The sequence below is a fragment of the Plectropomus leopardus genome, chromosome 5 (assembly GCF_008729295.1).
Source record: "Plectropomus leopardus isolate mb chromosome 5, YSFRI_Pleo_2.0, whole genome shotgun sequence".
Classification (NCBI taxonomy): domain Eukaryota; kingdom Metazoa; phylum Chordata; class Actinopteri; order Perciformes; family Serranidae; genus Plectropomus; species Plectropomus leopardus.
This window is the reverse complement of record NC_056467.1, coordinates 17,536,839-17,560,341: the sequence shown is the minus strand read 5'-3', so window position 1 is coordinate 17,560,341 and position 23,503 is coordinate 17,536,839. Positions and strand designations below refer to the sequence as shown.

Sequence of the window (23,503 nt, the reverse complement as noted above, 5' to 3'; positions counted from 1 at the left end):
GAAAATAATACGCCTTTCCAGGGGGTATTAAGGGTATTACTGCTCAGCTGCATGTGATGGCGATCAACCCACAATGCAAATATTGTCTTTCTCTATCTGGAGTTTTCAATCCCAACTATGAAAGCAAGGTGTCCAGTTTGGGAATATGCAGTTAATCCATGCTACTGCATTTATTTAAAACATGACAAACCTGATGAGATGCAGCGGAGGCAGGCATTTTGTTCAATTTACTGGCAAAAAATTGCTGTTTTGGTGAAAAGCGCCATCTGGGTGGCTTAAATCCCCTGTAAAACGCAACCGTTTTAAGCTAACATTGTGCAAGTCCATGCACATACACACACATAAACACACGTGTGACTGGAATGCAGTATTAGCAGCTAAGCACAATTGTCCCTCATCAAAGGGTTGAAATACTTAACATTTTTAACAGTAAAAGTAGAAGTGCGTGTGTGTCTTTGCAGAGGTTGAGGATTATTTTACAACCATGTCACCCCGTGGTATGGACTGAACATTTGATCCGACATTACTGTTTTTATTGAGTACTCTATTTCGAGGCTAATGGTATATTCACAGGTCTGACCAAGTCATTGTCTTGCAAGCCACAAGTAATTATGATGTCAAGGCAAGTCCTGTCTCAAGGCTAACAAGTCTTGTCCCGTGTCATAAACTTTTATTTTCGAGTCTTAAACAAGTCGTAATGTGCTCTTAAGCAAATGTGATGCCATTTTATGAACATAATATATTAAATTTACAAATACCATGAATGCTTTTTAAAAATGGAATTTATTTGTTTAATGTGTAACTGAACATAATCATAAAACAGTAGTGCTGACATTGCTCTTATAGTGCTATTAATCACCACAAGAGAATAGATTTTGTGTGATTCCGTTCTTTTTGTAAACTCATATTTGGAAAATAGCCATAACTATTCTCTTCCTAGACTTATAAGACAATTTCTGCAAGCACTACTACTACAAAGGGCACGGTATAAATTAGTTTTGCCATTTCACAACTTTAGGAGGATGTCAAGGGCACATGTGCTCAGATAAGGACACTTCTGCAGATGTGTTGTTAAAATAAACACTTAAGAGACTCTACACCAGTCTGAGCAGACAAAATTGCAGTCTCTGTTTCACAGGTTTTTCCATTTAGAAATGCAAACAGCTTCTCTGCATTTTCAGCTGGGTAATTCAAGAGAATATTACAGAGTGTTGCAAAATTTGGACAAAGATTAGAACGTGAGGAAATCAAGTCAAATGTAAAAAGAATATGATGGTATTTCAATCATTTTCTACAGTATTATTACTTAATGATAGATGTACAAATATAGTATTCGCGGTGTGAGTAAGATTTTTACTTTCCCCTCTTCTTAAGAGCAGATTTTTACAAATTTTCCATTCTCTGACCTGCTGTTTATAAAGTGCTTGGAGGTAAGGCATTGACATGGTTACCCGTATGTTGCTCATTATGTTTGTTATAGCCCCGGGACATTTGCTGCAATTGCTAGTTAATGATAAACGCCCTCTGTACACTCTAGCTTGTGTCTGTCTTGGCTATCTGTGTGCGTCACTTCATGCAAACAGCCTGGCAGAGCTACTGCACTTTGGACTCCTGTCTGTGAGGACACTGAAACTCAGGGTGAAACACATGCAGCATGCATGCACATGATTTTAAATAATGCTCAAAAATATTGTTGCTCCTGATTAACAGACTGAAGGGAGGAGCTGAGAGTGATTGATAGTGACGTGCATCCCATCATCTCGGCCCAAACTTTTAGTCTGCAGCCGTTTACACGTCCTAACTAAGATGTAGCCGGAGCCTAAACTCCGTCACAATGGGGTGTGTTTGCCTAACCTCTTCTCCTCAGTCTATCAGGGTCCGGGGCCCCGTTTGGTTTGCCGGGTCTTGCTTACAATGTTTGCTCTGCTTTATAGCCTCTCTGTTTGCTCTCCCCTTCACTGGAGCGACCACCTCTTGGTCTCACCAGCACTCAAGTCCTGCCACATTTGGGGTCAGTGCAGCCCGAGGCTCAGCCCACCCAGAATGCAGTGCATCAGCTGACAGAGATAACACAACTGTTCAGGTGTTCTCACGCAGGGATGTCGCCATACTTTTTTGCAACACACACACACACACACACACACACACACACACACACACACACACACACATACAGCTAATTTACCATTTGATGTGGCTCTGAGATCTTCCTTCAGATAGGCAGCTTTTCTGTGTTTGCCAGCTCTCACCTCAGTTTGTCAAGCTTTCCCTCGAGGACATCATAAAATTAAATTACATGCCAGGAGAATAAAGGAATGACTGTACTTTTTTCCATCAGCTTGAAGCTGTTCATCATCCATACGTTGTCATCAAAGGTGATAATTAACTGATAAGTTTATTTAAGAAGGTATTTCAACTGAATTCATAAATAAAAAGGGTGTCAGGAAGATTAGAAAAACAGTGAGCATCACTTGGAAAAAAAATCCTGAAATAAACTTTGAGCATAGTGTAGTTCAAGTAATCTGAAATGTGCATATGCTGATGTGCGTGTACATCCCCTCAGGTGGTGAAAGCTTGATTCAATAGTGGAGAGTCCTGCTGAGAAAGTTGCTATTCTAGCAATTGCAATCACTGCTGACAATAAAAAGAGACCTGAAAAAGGAAGTTGGATTTACCAAAAAGAGAGACCAAAAGAGTCTGACAAAACAACAAATAAGACGTGTTGTCACTGGCAAAGCGAGAGAAAATGCTACTAATAGTTTAGTCATCTGCCAACAGTAGCGTAATTGTCATAGCTGTGGATTACTTAAGTTAATATGTATGTAGCTAGAGCCTTGGATCACATCGCAAAAGGCCCACATGTTCACAAAGAAAACAATTTTCTCATAGAATTAATAATATATAAAGGCATCAAGATCCTTATCGCGATTGGAATAATTGAAATGAATGATTAGAACTCAATTTTCACCCATTTCCCACTGCACAAAAAAAAGTAACACCCACTAGCATCTGGCTTTTTTTTATGGGAAAGGTCACAAGCGACATTCATTCCTGGGTCAAATTATCCTGCAGTAGTCACAGGTTTTTTGAGCCCCACCTCCGATCAGCTCCAATCAACAGTGGAAGATCTAATTTTAGCCCCTTTGCCAACATGATGCAAAGACAGGCCACGAGAAAATACCGTCCGTCTCTGTCTAAGCAGCACTCAACTTTGATTCAAATTATTCTGCTCCAAATCTGAGAGAGACTGAATAAGTTAGAGATATAGAAAAGAAGTAACCACCGTAACAGTTTCACTGGCCTCCATTCTGCTTTCTACTGTTTACTAACCTGTTTTCCGGCCTGCTTTGACGTTAAACATGAGACACACACACACACACACACAAAAAAAGCCACATACACACATGACGGCATACTCATTTGCTGTGGAGCCATCTACACAGCTCAGGACTACTGGCAATGGCAATGGGAAAGGACTCTATCTCCACTACATTTATCTTAAAGCATTTTAGTTGCTTTCTACAAAATACAAGAGGAAGGGAAGAAGGGAGGATGGATGGAAGAACTAAGAAGTGGGAGGAAAGGAAAAGGTGGATTTTGTTTTATTAAGCCTGTAAGTTGTAAAAAAATAAAAATAAAAAACAGACACCTTGTTTTTCTGTAATATAGGCTTTTTTAGGCACTTCAAGTGGATGTACATGATACAAAGAGGTAAACATCATAGTTCTTTATTCTGACTGCTTGCTTTTTTTATGAACAGCATTTATGTGTATTTTGACTTTAAAATACTTAAGTACATTTAATATTATAAAATGACCTTTCGTACCTAAGAACAGCAAATATCAGATATTTCCAGATTTTTACTCAAGCAATATTTTAATAGTTGACTTCTACCTAAGTAATTTTTTTTTAGTAAGATACACTTTTACAAAAGTATGACTTTCAGTCGTCACTTTATCCACCACTGGTGAGTTAAAAAAATTTAGAAGTAGGCCTATGAATATAAAAAAATAATAATCTAGATTTGCAAAGGAGTTGTTAACTTAAATATTTAGTATATGAAAAAGCTCTTAATGATAATGTTTGATTTTTGTCGTTTTGGTCACCAGTTATTGTTTGCTTTTTGATCTCCACCTCCTCTAGCAACAGGTTATAGTTTGCCCAGTCTTTTATTTATCCCTACATGACAACAACATCCGCAAAGCTATGATTTACAAATCCCAACAACACCTTTGTTATAATTGTTGGGGGTATTATTAGCTCAGCCTGCTTGCTGGCGTGCAGGAGGATCACATGAGGCCTTTAGGGGGATGGGCAGTTTTCAGAGGGTGGTATGGCTTTAAGAGTTTACTACCATCACTGCTCTCACTCACTGCTCACACTCACTCACAACACAAAGTTTGGAGGCCAGGCGAGCGGTGGGATACCGACGGATAGGAAGTGACGGGACTGTATGAATTGCAGAAGGAGGAAAAAAGGAGACGGGAATATCAACACAAAGCAGAATGAGAAGTAACGTGCGATCATCGGGATATTAGCGCGAGAGGGGAAAACTGAAATGCACATGATCTTATTGTCAACGCCGGAGCGAGAGACTTTCAATGGGAGTGAACTCAGCTCACAGAAGTGAAAAGCCGAGATTTTAGTTAAGGAGGGGAGGTTGTCGTCTGATTTCTATGACCGTGTTTGTAACTCTGGAAAGTGCTGGCACCCGGGGGGGCATATGGAAGCGCCATCTATAGACTCCACTTTGAATATTAAGTCAAAGACTTTACGAAAACAGCCTGGGAAATATTAAGGGGATATGAGCGCAGATCTTTTGATTTCGCCTCGGTTTTTTCCTCTGTCGGCTTCAGTTTTGCGTCTCCGGGGATGTTTGCGAGTTGCATCTCTGCGGCTTCAGTTCGGATACTGACCCGTCTGTGCGCCCTGGTGCTGGTGGCCGCTGTGGGACTCGGGTCAGAGCTGCGGGTTCGAGTCCGGCTCGCTGACGGACTTGTTACCGAGGAGGTTTTGGAGGCGGACACCGAGAGAGACTCGATATCGCTCGAGTTCAAGCAGGGAGATGGGGCACTCATCACTTTTGTGGCGGACTTCAAACAGGTGAGGAGGGGTCCTGTTTACCACTAAAACCAAACTTTGTTTACCTTCAGGGGACGTTTGTCCCCACTCCATCTGACAGCCAGGTGGTATGAGATTCAGAGGATGTACATTTAGCTGAAAGTTTAGCCTGATGAGATTCAGAAGATGTACATTTAGCCTGAACCAGAACTTGAGCCTGTTCTTGGTTTCCATAAATGAAGTTTGGGGCCCATCAGTGCCTCTTGGGGTCTCCAGTAGTAAAACAGTACATTGAAATGGGTATAAAATAATGTATCAAATGACTTAACTGCATTGTAAATGGAAAAGTTCATCATAAAAGCCATTTTTGATCATCTCTGAAATTAGACAAAACCCAATAATCTTATTCCTTGTTCAGGTGACTTTAAGACTGTTTGTTGTCCCCAGGCTTCACTTTGGGGACCACTGATTTAATTTAAATCATATAACAATTTCACTAGATTGAAGCTTCCATATCTGACTGGTGTATATAAGTCTCATATGACCAGATAGCCCTTACAAGTCCATTCATGTCCTTATAGCCCTAAAACACAGTGCGATGGGTAGTAAATCATCTTTCTCTTGATACCTTCCATCATGTCTTTTTTTAATTATCTCAAGAGATCAGCCCCAAGTCTATATCTTATCAAAGCTGAAATCAGGTAACAGTGGCCTCCTGGGTCAAGCTAAAAGGTAATAATTCAGGGTCACAAATTTAAATGTCTAAGGAAAATATCCCAAACCCCCTCTGGAGCACACTCTGTAACTCATGCATATGCTAAAGTAAAACTTGGTAGTAGTTTCATTCATCTTTTTCCATCCCAGCTTGAGTTTCACGGAGGTCAAGACAGCTGCTGCTCCTTAGATGTGGACGTCCACACACCCCAGTGGCCTTAAACCTCCGGCTGCTGCTGAAGGGTCCAGCCCAGAGCTGATCATCAGCGGCCATATTTAGCATTCTTCTAAAAGTAGACGAGCAGATCAAATGTCCCTCCCTGAGCAGCACTACATTCACGATTTTTGGAAAGATGACACTTGTTTCGCTTTTGACAATAACCACTCAGAGACACATAAATGTCAGTCCTGGAAGGAAAACTACAACTGCTGTGTGTAAGGGAGGGTGGGGGACTCACAGAGGCGCACGGAGCAAAGGCATGTGTCTGTGATGGTTGCTGTCACACAGAAGCTGACAGGCTGGCGAGATGTGAAGGGGGAGATTTACCAGGATTAAGTGGGCATGTCTGACCTTTTTGATCTGCATGTCTGGTTCACTAACCAAAACAGCTAATTTAGAGTTGAAAGAGAAAAGGCCGTCGCCCCCAATCATTGGTGACACACCAATATAAAGAGACATACAGTGATCTGTGAGCAGGGGAGCCGTCGCTTGGTGCCCGCTGTTGCTGTGTTCCTTCATGCATGCACACGTCTGTGCACACATGCATATGCACATGTGGTTTTGTTTATTTGAATAAAGTCAACATAACCTCTTAGATCACTTTACTTTTCCGCTGCTTGATTTATCTGTTCCAGTCGTAGGTTGGCCTCCGTGCCCCCCTTCTCTCTTTCTGTCTCTTTCTCCCCCTTGTCCCCCACCCGCCCCCCGCCTGTCCCTTGCTCACTTCTTCCTGCTCTCTCCTCAATTTATCCTGCATGTGGTTTTCATTCTGCTCTTGTGCAGTATCTCCAGGATTTATGGAAAGTTGGAAGAGCTGTCACTTCCAGCTGCCATGAGTAGACAGTCCAAATGAACGCATGTGGGAAGAAGAGTGTTTTTACAGGGACATAAAACACTAGAGATTTATGATGACCTACATTGCCAAATGTGGATAGGTACTGTACAGGTTAAAGGGATAGTTCAATTTTTTTTTTTTTTTTTAAAACTGGGCTTATATGGGTATTTATCCGTAGTCAGTGTATTGCATTCAGTGGATGTATGTCTGCGTCCCCTCAGACTGGAGAGACAGGCTGGAGTCCAACACAGGAGCTAAGCGGTCTACTGCTGTGAATGGGGGCCACCAAATAAAAAACATAGTTTAGCCACTTAAAAAAATTCAAAACAAAAATCAGTGTTTGTTATACTGAGAGGATTTTCACTGCTTTACCTTTCTGTCAGACAGCCCGTTCCAACAGGAAAGCTTCAGTTCCCCAAAAATGTTTACGTCAAATCCACCAGACTCCATTGACAAAACAACAGTAACTTTACTTGCTGAACGCTGGAGCTGCTGGTGTACCACTGCCTAAATCAGTTGGTTAGTGTGTGTTATTGTGTGACTTTGGTGAACCCGAACTTTTAGATGCTATGTTACACAAAAATACAAACAAAATAAGTGTTTGAAGCAGCAGTAGGCCATCAGCTTCTCTGCGCAGCAGTGTTAAATCACAGTTTTTCTCAGTGGAGTCTGGCTTTGAAGAGAGTGATGTGACGGCTTTATTTTACCGCTGGAAACCTCTATCTGGCATTAAGGTAAAGCAGTAGAAAATGCTCCAGTACAGCATACACTTAAACAAAAAATGATTTAAAAAAAACATTTTTTTTTTTTAGATTAGACTTTTATGAAGTGACTTTTATTTGGTTTCTGACCCCATTTACAGCAGTACAGTGTACACACACTAAAAAAACCCTGAATTATCCCTTTGAAGTACTTCTGAAAACTCATTAATGGGTAAACAAACATTTTCCTATTAAACTGTGCTCTGCAATTATATGTTTGATTCGTCCAGGACTGAGATCGATTTTGTGATCTTTGCTATGACTAGGATCATAAAAAAAACTATAAATAATCTTCAGACAGCAGCCGTCTTGCTCTCTACTGCTTTGTGAGTACGTGGCAGAGATGTGATGGTAAATGCTATAGTCATTAGACACTGGCGGAGTGGTCTGCTGGATGTGAGAAGGAAGTCAAGTCAGCCTTATCCAAGCAATGAATCACTGTGAGAATCAGCCGCGCTGTGATTTCAGGAGGGTTACGTTTGCTCTCAGCATGTGGACATATGGAAAAAATGATGTGGTTTAGCTTGCTCTTGACATCTATGCGTCATGTTGAGTAAATCTTATTGTGTCGATAACATCGTCTAGAAAATTCAAACCACTCAAGAACTGCAAAATTATCATTGTTGTGACAGAAAGGCCTTAGGGAGGGAGTTGATGATCCACTGTGTGTTTTGTAATTGCATGTGTAGGTTGCGCAAATCTTTAGGGACTTGTTCATTTCTCACTATTGCATTCCTCTCTGGCATCACAGTGAAGTATTTAAAGCTGAGTGTGCTCTAAATAATGTTAAATTGCAGCAGTCTGTTTGCAGTTTAGCACATTCTCAATGTCAATGTGCAGTTTTTTCAGCACAAGACAAATCAGATGTGCTGTTTTAGCCTTGAGAAGACAATTTCTCTAGGTAATTTGCCGATTCAGTGCAGATCTCATTTTTTTTTCTCAGCAAACACTACAACAGTTTATGGTCTAACAGTTTAAGACCTTGAGCTGAACATAAACCACGTCTTGGAGTTTAATCCAAGGGAAATGTCTCACATATTTGAGAGGCTGTTCTGGGTCTTTCCAGATGTAAAAAAAAAAAAAAAGTCTGTCAGAGAAGCTAATCAGTTTGTTCTCTGTGTGTCTTGCTTTCATGTCGAACTAGTGGGTTTGATCAATGCAGGAATGTGAGTGACTTCACAGGCCTCTCGGCTGAGTTGACATTAAAAAGAGGTTTAATTTCTGGGATGCAATGGTGCACGTCCTTGTGCATCTCTATGCACCTTGGCTTTATAGGAAAACATCTGCGAGGGCAGCTTTTTATGTGCTTTGAGTTATGTAAATAAAAATATACCAGCAAACATTTGGCCACATTAATGCAGAATAAATTGAAAAGGCTGTATATATTTGAAAAGCTTTCCACCCATGCTAGTGCTCTGAGATCAAGTTCTGTAAGTCTGCTGTCCTCACAAAAAGTCAAAATAGTGGAAAAGTGCCAAAACAGTGTCTTTTGGGGATGCAGAACCTACTTACGCCAACTCAGGTGAAGACTGAAGTTTTCAAAAAACTCCATTACTGGCATCCATAATACAACATCTAACCATTTTCTGAGTAATCCACTTTAGAGAGTATTTTTTTTCAGTGCTGGGAAGTTTTACATGTATCCATATGGCATGACAGTGACCCCTTGCTATGCTAATGGGTCATGGGAGCAACAGATGTTAGAGGCCACTTGACACTCACTATCTCACATCATCGTGTTAAATGGGTCTGGATTTAGTAAACAATGGCACTGCGGTGAGAATGAGTGTCAGCCATTTTTATTGATTTGCATTCAATTTCAGCCTTTAAACCGGATTGTGTTTCAGCGGGGACGTGATTTGCCCTGAGGTCGGTTCACTCTAATGTATATTCTGATTGTCTTCAAAGCACAGAGGCTTTTGAATACGCCCAGCCCGTTGTAAGAATGAATTGGAGATTATTCACACACCCTCATGTGCTATGTCAAACACAGGAGTTGGGGGTGGGGAGGCAGGTTGCAGCCTCTCTTTGTGCCCTATCTTTGTTATATACAGTACAGTATCTGTGATCCATTTTGGCATTCTCACACTGTATCACCCATTAAAATTGTTCAGATGGATTTGGGCTGTGGTCTTTATTAGCCATTAGCCAAACTCTTCTGTGTGGGAGGCTTACTGGCAATCCATTTTATTCTTTTTTTATTTGTGGGAAATGCAGGTGTTTGCCAAATTAAGCAACTGCCAGTTGTTGTTCCCTGATGGCAATTCTGAACATCAGAGGCAAGTTGGTGCAGAGCTGTCGCAACAATTTATGCCTTGCTTTTCTTTCTCTTTTGGCCGCCACACCTCGGCTCTTACTCAACCCTGAAACGCCATCCCGTTTTGTCACTTGCACAAACTTGTCTTTTTTCACAGGTAAGTGTCACCTGTTCTGGGAAAGGTTGTTGTTTCAGGCACCGTTGAGGAGACATTATGGAGTTTTCCTCTTTTGAGATTGTGAAAGGTCACAGTGAGTCATCTGCAAGTCACCAATGCTGCGTAAAATCGTCCATGTGAGAAATTGTCCCTTGACAGAGTCGAGATGAGACACAACTCGAAATAGACTTCAGTTTTTCCTCCTTAACCCCAATAGATGCTCTGATATTGGAGCCTTTGTTTATGTTGCGCAGTACCTTAGAAGACCTCTACTCCTACCCAGTTTCATTTTTCACACTGTTGCTCTTTTCCACGTGGGAGAGGGAAACTCCTCAGTTACTGCATGGTAGAACAAGATGTGTGATTCACAGGAAATTCGCTGCAGTTACTTGTCTAGAAAGTGATCAATATGTTACTTGGAATTTGAGTAAATGTAGGAAATCATTTCACATGCAGGGTTTTGTTATTGCTCACTGTTTTATTGCAATGTGTGCAGCCAGTGGACCCCTTCAAAGAGGAACCCATACACTTAATCTTTCTCCTAGCCGCCCTTTGTTCCCTGCTGACTCTGAATCCGAGGAAATGGCTTTTTCTGTGGCCTTGTTGTGGCCCTTCAAGGCCCCACATGGGCCCCCTTTGGCCTCTTGTGGCCCCTCAGCCCTTGTTGATGTCTTTATCCTTTATCCTCCTCCCGCCAGCAGGCCAGATGTTTGTCAGTAACGCCGCTGATAAAGAAAAAGCTTCCCATTCCCACAGTCATGCAGGGGAGAGGACACAGAAGGGAGAGACAGCCAGCATCCACCTTTTTTTAATTTTTTCCACTGATCAGGGACAGCCGAGTGCAGAGTGATTTGGCAACAGCTTTTGATGGACAAGAAGACAGTAGTTGTGGCTTTCAGTGTGCATAGTTGTGATCATTTTGAACTAACTTTGAGGGTTGCAGTCGGCAACAAAAGAGCCAATAAAGGGTTTACTCTGCCAAAACTTCTGTTGTGTCCCGAAATGTCCTTTTGTTAAATTCATGGCTGCATCCTTTTGGTTAGCCCAGCTTGGCTAAACTAATTTATTGTGTTTGACTGTCACTGTGCAGCCCTTGTGACAGTTCAGTCAGTTATGGAGATAAAGTTATGAGGGTCTGCACCTGGGAAGGTATTACGTCATCCTTTTTCTTGTCAAATAAACTGCTCTTGTGTTACTTTCCCACCCATAAAACACAGTGTCTTTTGTTACGGTTCTGAAAAAAGGGGAAGGGCGCCTGGAGAGAGTAGAGATGAAAATGTAGTTTTTCAAAAATGCTGTAGAAGCCTGCATCAGGTTGCCTGATTTGGCTATAACTTTTGTAGGTCAAGTTTTCCATTCTTCAGATCAGATTAAAGGTCAGGCACAATGATGACATTCAAAACAATTTTTAATGACAATTTAAAGGTCAAATGTGGAATTTAGGACAAATATAATGTCTGACTTATAAGAAGTATATTTTCCTGTGTGTATAATCACCTGAAAATAAGAATTGTTGTGTTTTCGTTACCTTACAATCATCTGTTTATATCTTCTTAGGGAGCAGGCCCATTTTTTGAGATCACTGTGTTGCAATGCCATGTTTCTACAGTAGCCCAGACCTGACTAACCAAACACTGGCTCCAGAATGGGCCACTTATGTTTTTGATTCAGCAACTGTAGTAGGAAGCCCTCTTTGCAACAGGCTTTGTCAGAAAAAACAGCATTATGCAACTGCATTATTAACTGCATTATTCATTGTGTTTTACTGGCTTAAATCACCTGATCATTTTATTTGGAGATTTTGGAGATTTAGAAAGCTTTGCGGATAATTTTGCTCTTGCTAAAAAGCCTCCTGAACACCGAACACTGAAGGAATTCTAACCAGAAGTTTCAGCCAGTTGCAATCTGCAATCCTCACCACTATATGCCACTAAAATCCCCTAAATCTTACACACTAAACCTTTAAAAGTAAGAATTTCTGTGTTTTTAAATTTAGGTTTTTATAGGACATTTGCTTATAAACATTAGCATATAAAGCTTTGATAACGATTATTCATATCTCCCTTAATGATCTACAGTTTGATTATGCCTGTATCTTTAAAAGACTTCTCATTAAATAGCTGTTTTGTGTGTCCCCTGAAACAGGATATGAAAGCTGTGGGGCAGCGGTTAGAGGCTGAATGGAGCCTTAGCCATCTCTATTGTTTATGCCTTATCTATCTGCCTCATTTCCTTCCCTGTTAGCACCCACTGTTTGTGTCCCTCTCATTTCCTGAATGCAAAGTCTCCATAAACAGTTTGGGTGTCGGGATAATTGTAGCCAGATTCTGTGTGAGTGAGTAGTTCCCTCAATGTGGCCTGCACGTGTTTTGCACAGGTTTGAAGACTTTAAAAGATTCATGTAGGGGCATTTGGTGGAGTTTTGTAGCTGTATTTCTGAATTCACATGTAAAACGTAAATATTATCACTCAAACTGTTGGAAAACTATGTTACCTTCCACTTTTGTCAGGAGAATAGTTAGGGGGCACACCTTTCTTTCCGTGGCCTCCAATGTTTTTATTGTCCATTCACTGCCACTGTTTACTAATTGGTTTGTTCTTTGGACAACCAGGTGTGACCAGTCCCAAATGTGACTCCACATTCCTGCCTTTGGAGCCTACGTAATTAGCTTCAACTCAAGCATTTCTTAGCGCAGCGGCTTTTCTCCTGCTCCTTTTGTCTCTGTGAGTCTGTCTCGCCCTCTCTCCCCCTGTCTCCCAACATGATCTTTAATCCCTGCCTACACCTGTGCTTTTTCACTGAGCTCTCGTCATGCACCAAGGCAAATATCCTCCATCGCCAAACATGGTAAATCCGTATGTTGTTTTTAAAGGTAAGTCAGATCCATTTAGGAAGGTTATGGGTCCTAGAGGAAAGCTGAAGATTTCATCACTTATGTTTCTGCAAAGATAGGCCAAAGGGATAAACTGGAAAGTCTGAATCATGCTGAAACACAGAGGTTTTATATTAGCATTGTTGTTTTGTGTTACAATGCAAGCTCTGTAGCTGCTGAGTAAGACTAAGTTGTTTGTTAGTTTTTTAATATTCCAGGAACTTTTTGTTTCCTGTTCCAACAGCTTGCTTGAAAAACGACCAACTCAAATACCCACACAGACCCACAGTGATCCCAAATGACTCATCAGAGCGTGGCTGACCAACAGTACACCCCAGCCAGCCATCAGCCTTATCAACAGACAGGGTCTTAGAGGGGATTGGAAAACAGGAAGGACCTCCTGCACAGGGGATAGCTACTGGCGCACTGTTTGTGTTTGTGTGTCTGTGTGTGCATGCATTTGTGTGTGTTTGAATGTCCATCCATGCATACAAGTGTGAGTTGGCACAGTTATGCCGAGTTACATTTACCTCGGAGGTCGGAGCTGGAAATGACGTCACAACCAAGTTGACTACGTTCCAGTTAATCAAGTCATAAAACAAAGATGTCGCTTACAAAACAAGTTCTAGTCAAGTTAGCCATTAGCCCCCAAACTGCCTGTTCAAGGCAGGGATGTCACGCCTTCATTCCGCCTCAACGACGGCATTGTCTCGCCTTTAAGCTGCAATGGGAGGTAGTTACAGCGCCAGATCAACATCTGTGAAAAAAGGACACAAGGCAGGGCGGTACTACCGATGCCTTGATGATGTGTCACGTGTGTAATACAGTGCCTGGAAATTTAAAGAGCAGATAGCAGCAGTAAGCAGCTAACTCAAAGAAGAAGAACAGCAGCTGAAAGCGAAAACTTCTTATCCTCTGAGCAGAGGACAAGATCAGCCACCATAAAACAGGGATGGCAGCTCACATCCGAGAATTAGCGGCAATGAGTGTGCTGCATCATTTCACGTTGCCTGTGTTTCAGCCAAAAAGGTATACCTGAATACACCGCAGCTAACCTTTCTGCTTAAGAGCTCAATAGTTAAAGAAGGCGATGGAGGCTCACTGTAGGCCTGTGTCTGTAGCCGCTTTTACAGAGAGATTGCACTATAGGGCCTTGAGGAAGTCCCCCCTTTATACCATCCCTGCATGTTTCAAACAGGATTCAAACAGCAACAACAGCAGCATCATGCTGCTCCAGTGTGTGATTATACACCGCATTGCGGCATCCCACGATCAAAAGAACACATGAGCTTTGGCCTCTATCATGATATATAGTATATGCATCGGCAGAACTTTCTAAACAGTAACAGAGGCATAACCTGTCAATCACAATCATTTACCTTCTCTGTTATATGGCTGTTGATCTTGTCTTCAGCTCGGAGGGTGAGGAGCTTCCAAATGTCATAGTTTTCCTAGTTTGCTGATATGTACGGCTGCTGTTCTTCGTCTTTGTATTAGTCGCTATGCTAACAGCTGCTTTTTAAATCTCCTGTGGTGGATCGTACACATAAATTCGTTGTCAAAATGTCACACTCCTGCCGCCCATGGTCAGGTCTTTCCATATTTACATTTTACACAGACCTAATTTCAGGGCTGTTACTACTTCGTTCCTGGCTCAGAGGTGGGGCCACTCTGTCCCCCTTTTCGCAATTTGACATACAGAACGGTGAGGCGGCATAATGGCTCAATATTTCTGCCTTGAACAGGCAGTAGGAATGCAACTAGGGTCTTAAAGCAGAGTAAGGTGGGCCATCCCTTTGCAATCCCAAGAAACACAAATTCTGTCAGGGGTGTCACTTTAGTTCTGTTTATTTCCTCTAACTTTCCAAGTCAGAAAATCCAACTCCAGGGGGCGTTTCAATGGAAATTTCTATCTGGAAACCCAGAAATTCTGACTTCCACGTGCAGTTGGAGCGCACCATTGGTATTCCCCCCAAAGTAAGATGTGCATGTCTTGCAGTTGTCATTTAACTTGGATACTTAAAGTGCTCTTAGTTATAGAGCCTCAATAGAAAATAACATTATTCTTTAAGTAAAGGGCTTCACATAGCTCTTATTTTCAGAGCCAGTAAACCAGGTATATCCTCTGTGAGTAGAACGAATTAGGCCTGCTGGGTTACATCTACAGTGAGGGAGAATGTTCACTGTAAATGGCACCCTTTGAGTGTCTGAATAGGCTTTTGTGCACCTCTTAAATAACCTGGCCAAGCAAAGGTAACCACAAATAAAACAGCCCCCCACCTCTCTCCTGTTAAACAGGTCTAAGTATGACCCACCGGTCAGGCTGCATGAATACAGACTTGTGTTTGGCTGTAGGCCAGTGGTAGCTAGTTTGTCTGCAAATGGACTAAGTCCTGGGTGTCAAGGAGCAGTGCTTAGGAATCTGTACTTGTGTGGATTATTTATAGCTGTGCTGACATTTACTCTGCTCTGGTTGGGAAAAACTCAAGGCTACACTGTCCTTTGATTGTGGCATTACCCCGCTTTTTCGAGACGTGGAAATGTCACCCTTTTAATTCTTAATGTCCATACCTGGTGATTTTCTCTAATTGTTGGTCTGCAAACCTTTAATTTTTAAGTACGTCTGTAGAAATGCACTTTTAGGGTGTGACTCCTTTTCCTGATTTAGGCTTCACTTCTTTAAGGAGTAGTCATGAATTTACTTACTCTACATTTTCAGCTTTAGAAGGCCGTGACTATGATGTCCTAAAGTTGAATTTCCTATTCAGATGTGTCTCCAGCATTCACTTGTCTACTGTTTGGTAATCTGGGATTTTTCAGATGCAGTTGACTCAGTCTATACCCATCGCACAGATTAAGCAGGTTTCGCCACAACAGGAAACCACATGTTAACCTCTACTAATATCCCACAGGAGCTTGACACCTGCCTCTATCTTATTTGTCTGATCTTCTGTCAGAATCGTACTGTACCAGTATCTTCCCTCATCCGCAGTTTGCATAATTCCCTGACTTATAAAAACACCACTAACCCACTTGGCAGGTTTTAAAAGAGGTTTGTGTTGTTTGATCAGTCAGTTCAGTACTCACTCTCTCCTGCTGTTGGGATACTGCCTGTCATCGTAACATAACATGTGTAAAACCTCCTTTAATCACACCGTTGCACATTTCATTTCATTCTTTTGCCACGTTTTCTTTTATCACACGCTGACTTCGTCCGCACAGATGAGTCAGTGTGTGTGCATGTGCCAGTGCTGGTTTCAGGCAGGCAGGAGTGAGGCGAGTCTTGTCCAAACAAACCTTTGAATCCAACAGCTTCTGTCTGGATGGAGATGTGGAGATGATGTCATTGTTATTACTCTTTTTGCTTGTAGAGGCCAAGCTGATTATTATCTCAGCAGCACATAAACCTCAAAGATATCAACACAGCTTGTTATTGGCATTTAAAGGCCCTATTTATACTTAATTTCTTTAAAAGCTGAAGCGCAGGACTTTTAAGTATAAATGAGTGTTACATTCAGAGTTGTGGTCTCTGGTGTCTGTGGCGACTCTCGCACTGGCACATTGTAAGTGATGCACTTCATATCAACCAACCAGAGCTAAAGGGGTCTGAAAGGGGGAAGAGACCAAAGAGACGAAGCAGCAGTGGTTTTGGATTGCATGCTCCAGGTTAAAACAAAAAGAAACTGTTCTTAAAAAGTTCTTATAGTAAAAGATAAACAAGAAAGGGGGGTGGGGTTACATACTCTACCAGGTGAGCAACTGGGTTACCAATCATAGCAAGGATTAAAGTGAAAATATTTGCACACAAAGACTTGCTCATGCTCCTGAGGGAGGGGGAGATTTGACAAACTTACCTGCAGCCATACATTATAAACATGCGTCAACAGTGTTTGTGTAATTACTCTGGCTGCCAGATGGGGGAGACAAAGGTTTCACACTCCACCTTTAACTTTTAGCTGAAGACGAGAGGTTAGATGAGAAGATCAAACCTCAAATTGATGTTTTTACAATTAGATTTTTGTAAAGAATAAACAAGATTTAACGTCCCAGTTAGCCAACTTTTGAGGTTCTGGTAGGTGAACTTTGTTACTTTCAGACAGAGTTGGGCCAACTCATCTGTGTGCTGAGCTAAGTGACTGCTGGCTCTGTTGTTCTCTCGCCATTGTTGGCTCTAAATCCAAATGCAGGGCAGCAGAAGTTGACAATCATTAATCTGGACACATAATGACACGAGGAGGAGGAGATCTCAGTGTCTACTCTTTGCCATTGAGTAAGATCCAAAAGAGCAGAGTTGGTGGAGCTACCCAGCTCTCTGTAATTACCCATAGAGCCCTGGGGCAAATCTGTGTGGCTGACACAAATGCCTTCCCCCCGTCTCTCTCTCTTTCTGCCTAAACACACACGTACACACACAGCGTTCCAGCGTAGCGCCATGTGTCTGCAATATGGGAGGTCTTGAAGTCGTGGCCTCTGCGTCTCCCTACACTTGAGGGGAAATGGCTCTCTTGGCCATCTCTCTGTCAGCATTTGACTCCCTCTTCCTTACATCTCAGTCTGTTCTCTGTGATATTTTCATGCCTCCTATGGTGATGACATCCTCTTTAATCATTCAGACTTTGTTCTTTTTCTAAAACTAGGCTCATCATCAAAGTATGGCAGCATCTGAGGTGTTTGATTTCAAATTTGTGTGTTTCTGCCATCCTTTGAAGCCTAATGCACAGAAAAGTTCACAGAGACTCGTGGCGGAAAAATCTGAGGTTAATATCAGGTAAAGCCTGTGAATCAATATTTGCTCAGTAATTTGCTTTCCAAAGGTCAAACAGTATCGCATGATTGTCTTGTGTAACACCCGTACGAGTATTGTACACCTGCCAGAAACTCTTTTCTCAGACAAAAGTTGTCGTTAGAATTAGGAACCAGTGATCATGCTAAGTAGTCTATTAAGAACTACAGAGCGTAAACACTTCTGAGGCAGGTTGTATTGCTTTCTTGCCAGTGTGTACACTTCAGCGTACAGGAAGTGGGCCCAGAGAGCTTAAGGAGACCTCAATGGGGTTATCTCCAGTCTGTTTATCTATCCCAGAGTCCCTCATGCTTAGGGAGTGAAAGCCTTCAAACTGCTACTCCTCTGCAGCCTGTTTGCTTCAGACGGGTGTGTGAAAAGCGGAGGAGGGGTGTTTCGGACTGTGTTTGTCTTGAAGCCGAAGCCAGCAAGAAGGGGGATGTCTGATGAATAGGAGGACAGGTCTGTTGCTCTGCTCTCCCCACCGTTGGAGCTTCCCATGATGCTTTGCATGCCCTCTCACAGTACTCTTTATGGCCTTGGGTTTGGCGCCAGATATCTCACACACTTGCCAACAGCAACAAGTATTTTTTTTGGGTGAATTCTCCACTATCACTATTTTCCTACTTCTACAGTTCCATATAAAACAGCGTGTTAAAATGTTTCTGACTTTTACAGCATGTGAGGAACTCTGATAAGTTTGTCAAGAGACTTGAAGCCAAGAGCCTTAATTTGACAGTTCAAATATCCACAGCACTATTGGAGCAGGCTGACAGACAATAAAAAGTATCAACAAACTGTCAGATGAGGCTCCATGGGCAGAGTGAACATAAACTCCTCTTTACTTTTAACAGACAGTTGTTTGAACTTCACATATTGAATTACTTTGAGTGTCTGGAAAAGTGCAACATTAAGTACCGGAGTGGAAAGAATATTTGTCGTAATCTGTATGAGCCTTTACACATAAACTGTAAGTTATTATAACTTTACTTCATGCACCACTTCAATGTCTTCTGGGAATCGTCTGTTTATCCATTCAGCCAGTCATCTCTCCTCTGTTATGTCTTGCAGGATGTGAAGATATTCAGAGCGCTGATCCTGGGTGAGCTGGAAAGAGGGCAGAACCAGTACCAGGCCCTGTGCTTCATCTCTCGCCTAAGCCGCAATGAGATCATCCCGAGCGAGTCCATGGCTCGCCTCAGACAGGTATGACGTCAAGGTGTCAGGCCAGATTTATGTGCTGTATCGTCAACATTTTCAGCTCTTGAAAATTAAATATTTACAGTGTAATGTTCGGAGTTTGAGGGTGTAAACACTGATCATTTGTGTTATCCGCTCAGAAAAATCCTCAGGCCATTCGCTTGGCAGAGGAGCGGAGAGGACTGGAGCAGCTGACGATGAGCGCGGCAGTCAATCTGAGTCAGGCCTCTCAGCTCAGCTCCCACATCCACAACATGTGCAGCGAGGCCCGGGAGGCCATTTACACCAGGGAGTCCGATGTCAAACACTGGCTGGACAAAGGTCAGTGACAAATGTTGTCTTTGTTTATCGTTAGCTCTTTTTACATGAAGACCCTTTATGACGCAGGCAGTGCTTTTCATATAGAACCAAACAACACCGGTATAGTGTCCCCGCAGTGTGTGATTTTTAGGCAGCATGCCGGCTTTCTGGAAGTAAAAGAGGTGTGATGTGTAACACAACAGCATCAACTTCTGTTGTGACATGAAACACATGCTTCAGCGGCGCTTTGTAAATAATAACTAGTTGTAGCATGGCAGAAACTATCATTTATCATCTTTGTTATATGGCCACTGAGCTCTTCCTGTGCGGAGAGGGTAAGGAGCTCCCAGACCTTTTTGTCTCTCTGACCTGTGGACATCATCTTTGAGTTAGCTGCTAACTGCTGCTAGCTGCTTTTAAAATCTCCAGGCAATGGGTCCCATACATAATATGTCCTCAAAATGTCCCACCTGTCCTGTCCTGCCAGCTTTCCCTTTTACACATGTATGTATGTAGAGAACAGTATCAGAGGCAGGGCCCTATTTTGTCCTATGAAAGTTGCTTATTGGCATATGAGGCCAAAATGGTTCAATTGCAGTGCATAAAATTACCCGTGTGATTGGCACTGCTTGCACATACTTACAGGCGCTCTGTTTACTTGTAGAAGGATAAAATGATTTAATCATGCGTCTTGTCTAGACTTCCCATGTTATCAGACCAAATGGAAAAAATCTCTATAGCGAAACAAATCATTTCAGGGAGTTTGACAGTAAATGAAAAAAAAAGTTAAAAAGTATTTTTTACAAGTTTACAGCACCACAAAAACTTGCTTTAAAGCCCTTCTGGCCCCCTACTTCTACACAGACATCAATTTGTTGTTACTGCCTTCGTACTTCCAGCTTTACAGCAAGACAACTCTGTCCTCCCATTCCACATTCGTACCTTTTATACAGAACATCGAGGCAGAATAACGGCGCAACATCCCCCACGAACAGGCCGTGTAAAAGGGGCTTTTGTAACTAACACTAACAACAGGTTCTGTGGTGGCAAAGTGTTCACCCATCTCTTTCTCGTCTCTCTCATCCCCCCGGATGATCTTTACACACTTTATCTCTGCACTGACACTCTCTATCTCCTAGACACTGTATCTCTTCTGTTTCTATCACCCAAACACCTCTTTCCACTTCATTTTAGTGATATTACTCCAAGCACTATCTCCGGCTCTTTGTTGATAAGACTCCATTACTGTTCATGCTATCTTTGTTTACCTTCCTCTTTGTCTCTTACACTCCTGATAGATCTTCCACATGACCTTAAAAAAATGATTGAAACATTTCCATATAGTCAGAGAAAAGTGTGACATCATGGGACATTCATCACACTTACCTGATTGACAACAGTTCAATTAACTTGTTTTTTTAAAGGTCTTTTTTTTGCAGTGGGATTCAGTATCTTTATAGCAATGATGTCCAAATTATCTCAACTGAGGAGAATCCATATGACAGCACTTTTGTGCACTGACAGCACTGTTACAGACGATACAATGTTGATGGTCATGGTTCACCGAGCGCTCCACACCATTATCAGTGGAGGGAATCACAGTAGCATCTCCTTTGCATAACAAAGCCCCCTTTATACTGCACCATCTCCCCTCTTTTTAGCCACTTTGTTTGCCCTCTTCACTTCAATACGATGTTTAAATTGAGTGAAATCTGAGAGAGAAGGATTCACACAACTCTGATAGCTTGCTTTTGTTTTTAAAACCACAAGCTCAGATAATAATGCCCCTCTCCTGTCTGTGTTATAGGAGTGGATGGCTCCATATTCGAGGTCCTGCCCCAAACAACAGAGGCGCCAAGCTTCCAGGCCTGTTACTCCACTAAAGACTTATGGCAGCCTTGTCTCTGCACATACAGCCTGCGCCTGGAGTGGTACCCATGTCTGCTGAAGTACTGCCGCAGTCGAGACACCACGGGCAAAGGCTCGACCTACAAGTGCGGCATTAAGAGCTGCAGCAAGGGCTATCATTTCACTTACTATGTTCCCCAAAAACAGCTGTGCCTATGGGACGAAGAGACCTAGAATTTTATACTGGATGGCTAAGAAAAGAGAAATACTTTTTTTTCCCCCCACAGCCGAGCCAATGCTTCCCCACCCGTGCTATTCAAAGTGAACACAGTAACACTGAACCTTGGTTTATGTGATCAACTGTCTCAGGTGGCGGAGCAGTGAGATCCAGATGTTCGAGCTGACACAGAAATTCGGGTTCCAAATGAGACCAAAACCTTTGAGGAAGGAGAGACACAACACGTCATTTAGAAAGCACCCACTAACTTCTGGGAAAATGACAATTAAGTTGTAATGTGACTTTGCCAAGAAGATGTCACTTTTGTGCCTTTTTTTTTTTTTGGAGAAATTATTGGAGCAAATGATAGACGCCAACAACAGTAACCTCCCAAACAAGCTACTGTATGCACAAAGCTGGACGGGGCATTTCTGGTCAATCAAACACCAGCAGAGGAAAGACAGAGCCTGATCAAAAGGAGTCATACTGGACAAACATTATCTCCCATCCTGGTGAAGGAAAATTTGGATGGTGGAATCATCTTTCTGATAAAGCTCTGTGAAAAACAGTTTGTAACCCAACATCTGTTAAAAACAATGGAAATGCTTCTTAAATGCTGGCTTTATTTATTTTGGTTGCAAAGTGAAATTATTGAGGACTATTTTTTGTATCTTTTTGCATTAAACAAGCTCTTAAAGTCTAAACCATAGGTCCTCAGTAACAAAGTATTTAAACATATTTCAGAAATGTTTAACCTCTTGGATTTTGGATGTTTTTTCTGGACTCATCCATATGTCCCTTTGTTGCCAAGTTTTCATGGTCGTACAGAGAGTGGATCAACAGGTTTATTATCTCTAATAGGACACCTGTATCTCTGCTTTGCCTAATCAATATTAATGGGGGCCACCTTATGCCCAACAGTCACATTATAAGCTGTTAAAACGTCAAACAAACCAAAGTCAAAGGAAATACTGTCAAACACAAGGTTTCAGTTTCTAAAAGCAGACTATTTACTATGGTGTTTTTCCATTTTTCACTCAAACCGCAGTATGGCCTTTTTAGTAATCTATACTGCCATCTTCTGGTTAAGCAGTGTTCCATGTTTTCTTTTGTATCCCAATACCATAACTTTGATTTTTGGTTTGTCAGTTTTGTCTGTCCTCTGAACAATTAAATGTCTATAATTTATGCAACTCAAATCCCTTATAATATTTCATGCATAATTCAAGTATTGAACTCATGGGACCAAATTTCATTTTGTCTGTCTGTTCTTTAGAGTGATAGGTTGAAGTATGATTTGGGCTTACCTCCACCTTCATTTCAGTCTTACTGCCATATCTCATAAAAAATATTTTGTGTTTTTGTGTGTGGGTATGTCCTGCTAACTAAAGAACCAAATGAGTGAAATATTTTCTATTTGTGGCCTTTACTGGTGATCAAGTGCCTTAACATTTCCACTGATATCTTTGCTATGTAATTGTAGATTAAGTTTGTAAACTTATTTTTTCTATGAAAGAATTTTGAATATGTTGTAAAAAGTTGCTATAAGGAGAAACTGGAGCAATTAGGTGATACCATTCAAGAGTTGAGTTTTACACAAATTGTGTCAATAAAGTCTTTCTTTGCACTGCATTTATTGTAAGTAAATTTTTTTCATGTATTTTATGTATCTTGATGATGTATTTTTTTTATCTGTGGTTGTTTAGCACCTTTTTGTAGTTATTTTGTGTCCCTTTTCAGTTCCTTTGCATGTTTTTGTGCATGTCTTCCTTCCAAGTATGTGTTAATTTGAGTGACATGTTGCAGGTGAGGGTTAAGGGCCACCCCTTACACTCTGGTCCCTTGGAGTCTGGTAAACCCATTCAGTAATCCATCCATGAATCTACAGCACAGAGCTGCAAAAAATTAAAAAAAAAAAATAAAAAACTAAAGGATTCAGGCTGAACTTGAGGTGGTAACGTTGTGACTACACAAACAGCTCATTAAACCCTTGCCCACCAGGGATCCCCCGAATCTAATATTTACTTGATGCTTTACTGAGTTCAAAAGCAGTCTCTGTTGGATCCCTGCTCTTCTTTCCTTGATCCATGTGTCTCTTTCACACACCTTTTAATTTTGTCCTTTACAAAGTCCTATTGCTTTTTGTCCTTTCTTTTCTTTTTTTTTTGGAAACCTGATTCCCCTTTTTTGGGGCAATACAGACAGACATAAGCAGTCACTCACTGTGCTCTAGCTGCGTTTAGGGACGAATCCAAGTGCAGGGGCGGAATAAACCAT

At 41.7% G+C, this 23,503-nt stretch overlaps 1 protein-coding gene across 1 annotated transcript; it reads left to right on the top strand.

The window, feature by feature from the left end:
• Window positions 1-4,356: 4,356 nt before the first annotated feature.
• On the top strand, window positions 4,357-22,858 carry oafa (OAF homolog a (Drosophila)). Its single transcript, XM_042486728.1, is given in 5 exon segments — window positions 4,357-4,841; window positions 4,844-5,103; window positions 18,733-18,867; window positions 19,002-19,182; window positions 20,969-22,858. Coding segments are annotated over 5 exon segments (888 nt in total). The 5' UTR covers window positions 4,357-4,804; the 3' UTR covers window positions 21,244-22,858.
• Window positions 22,859-23,503: the final 645 nt, after the last annotated feature.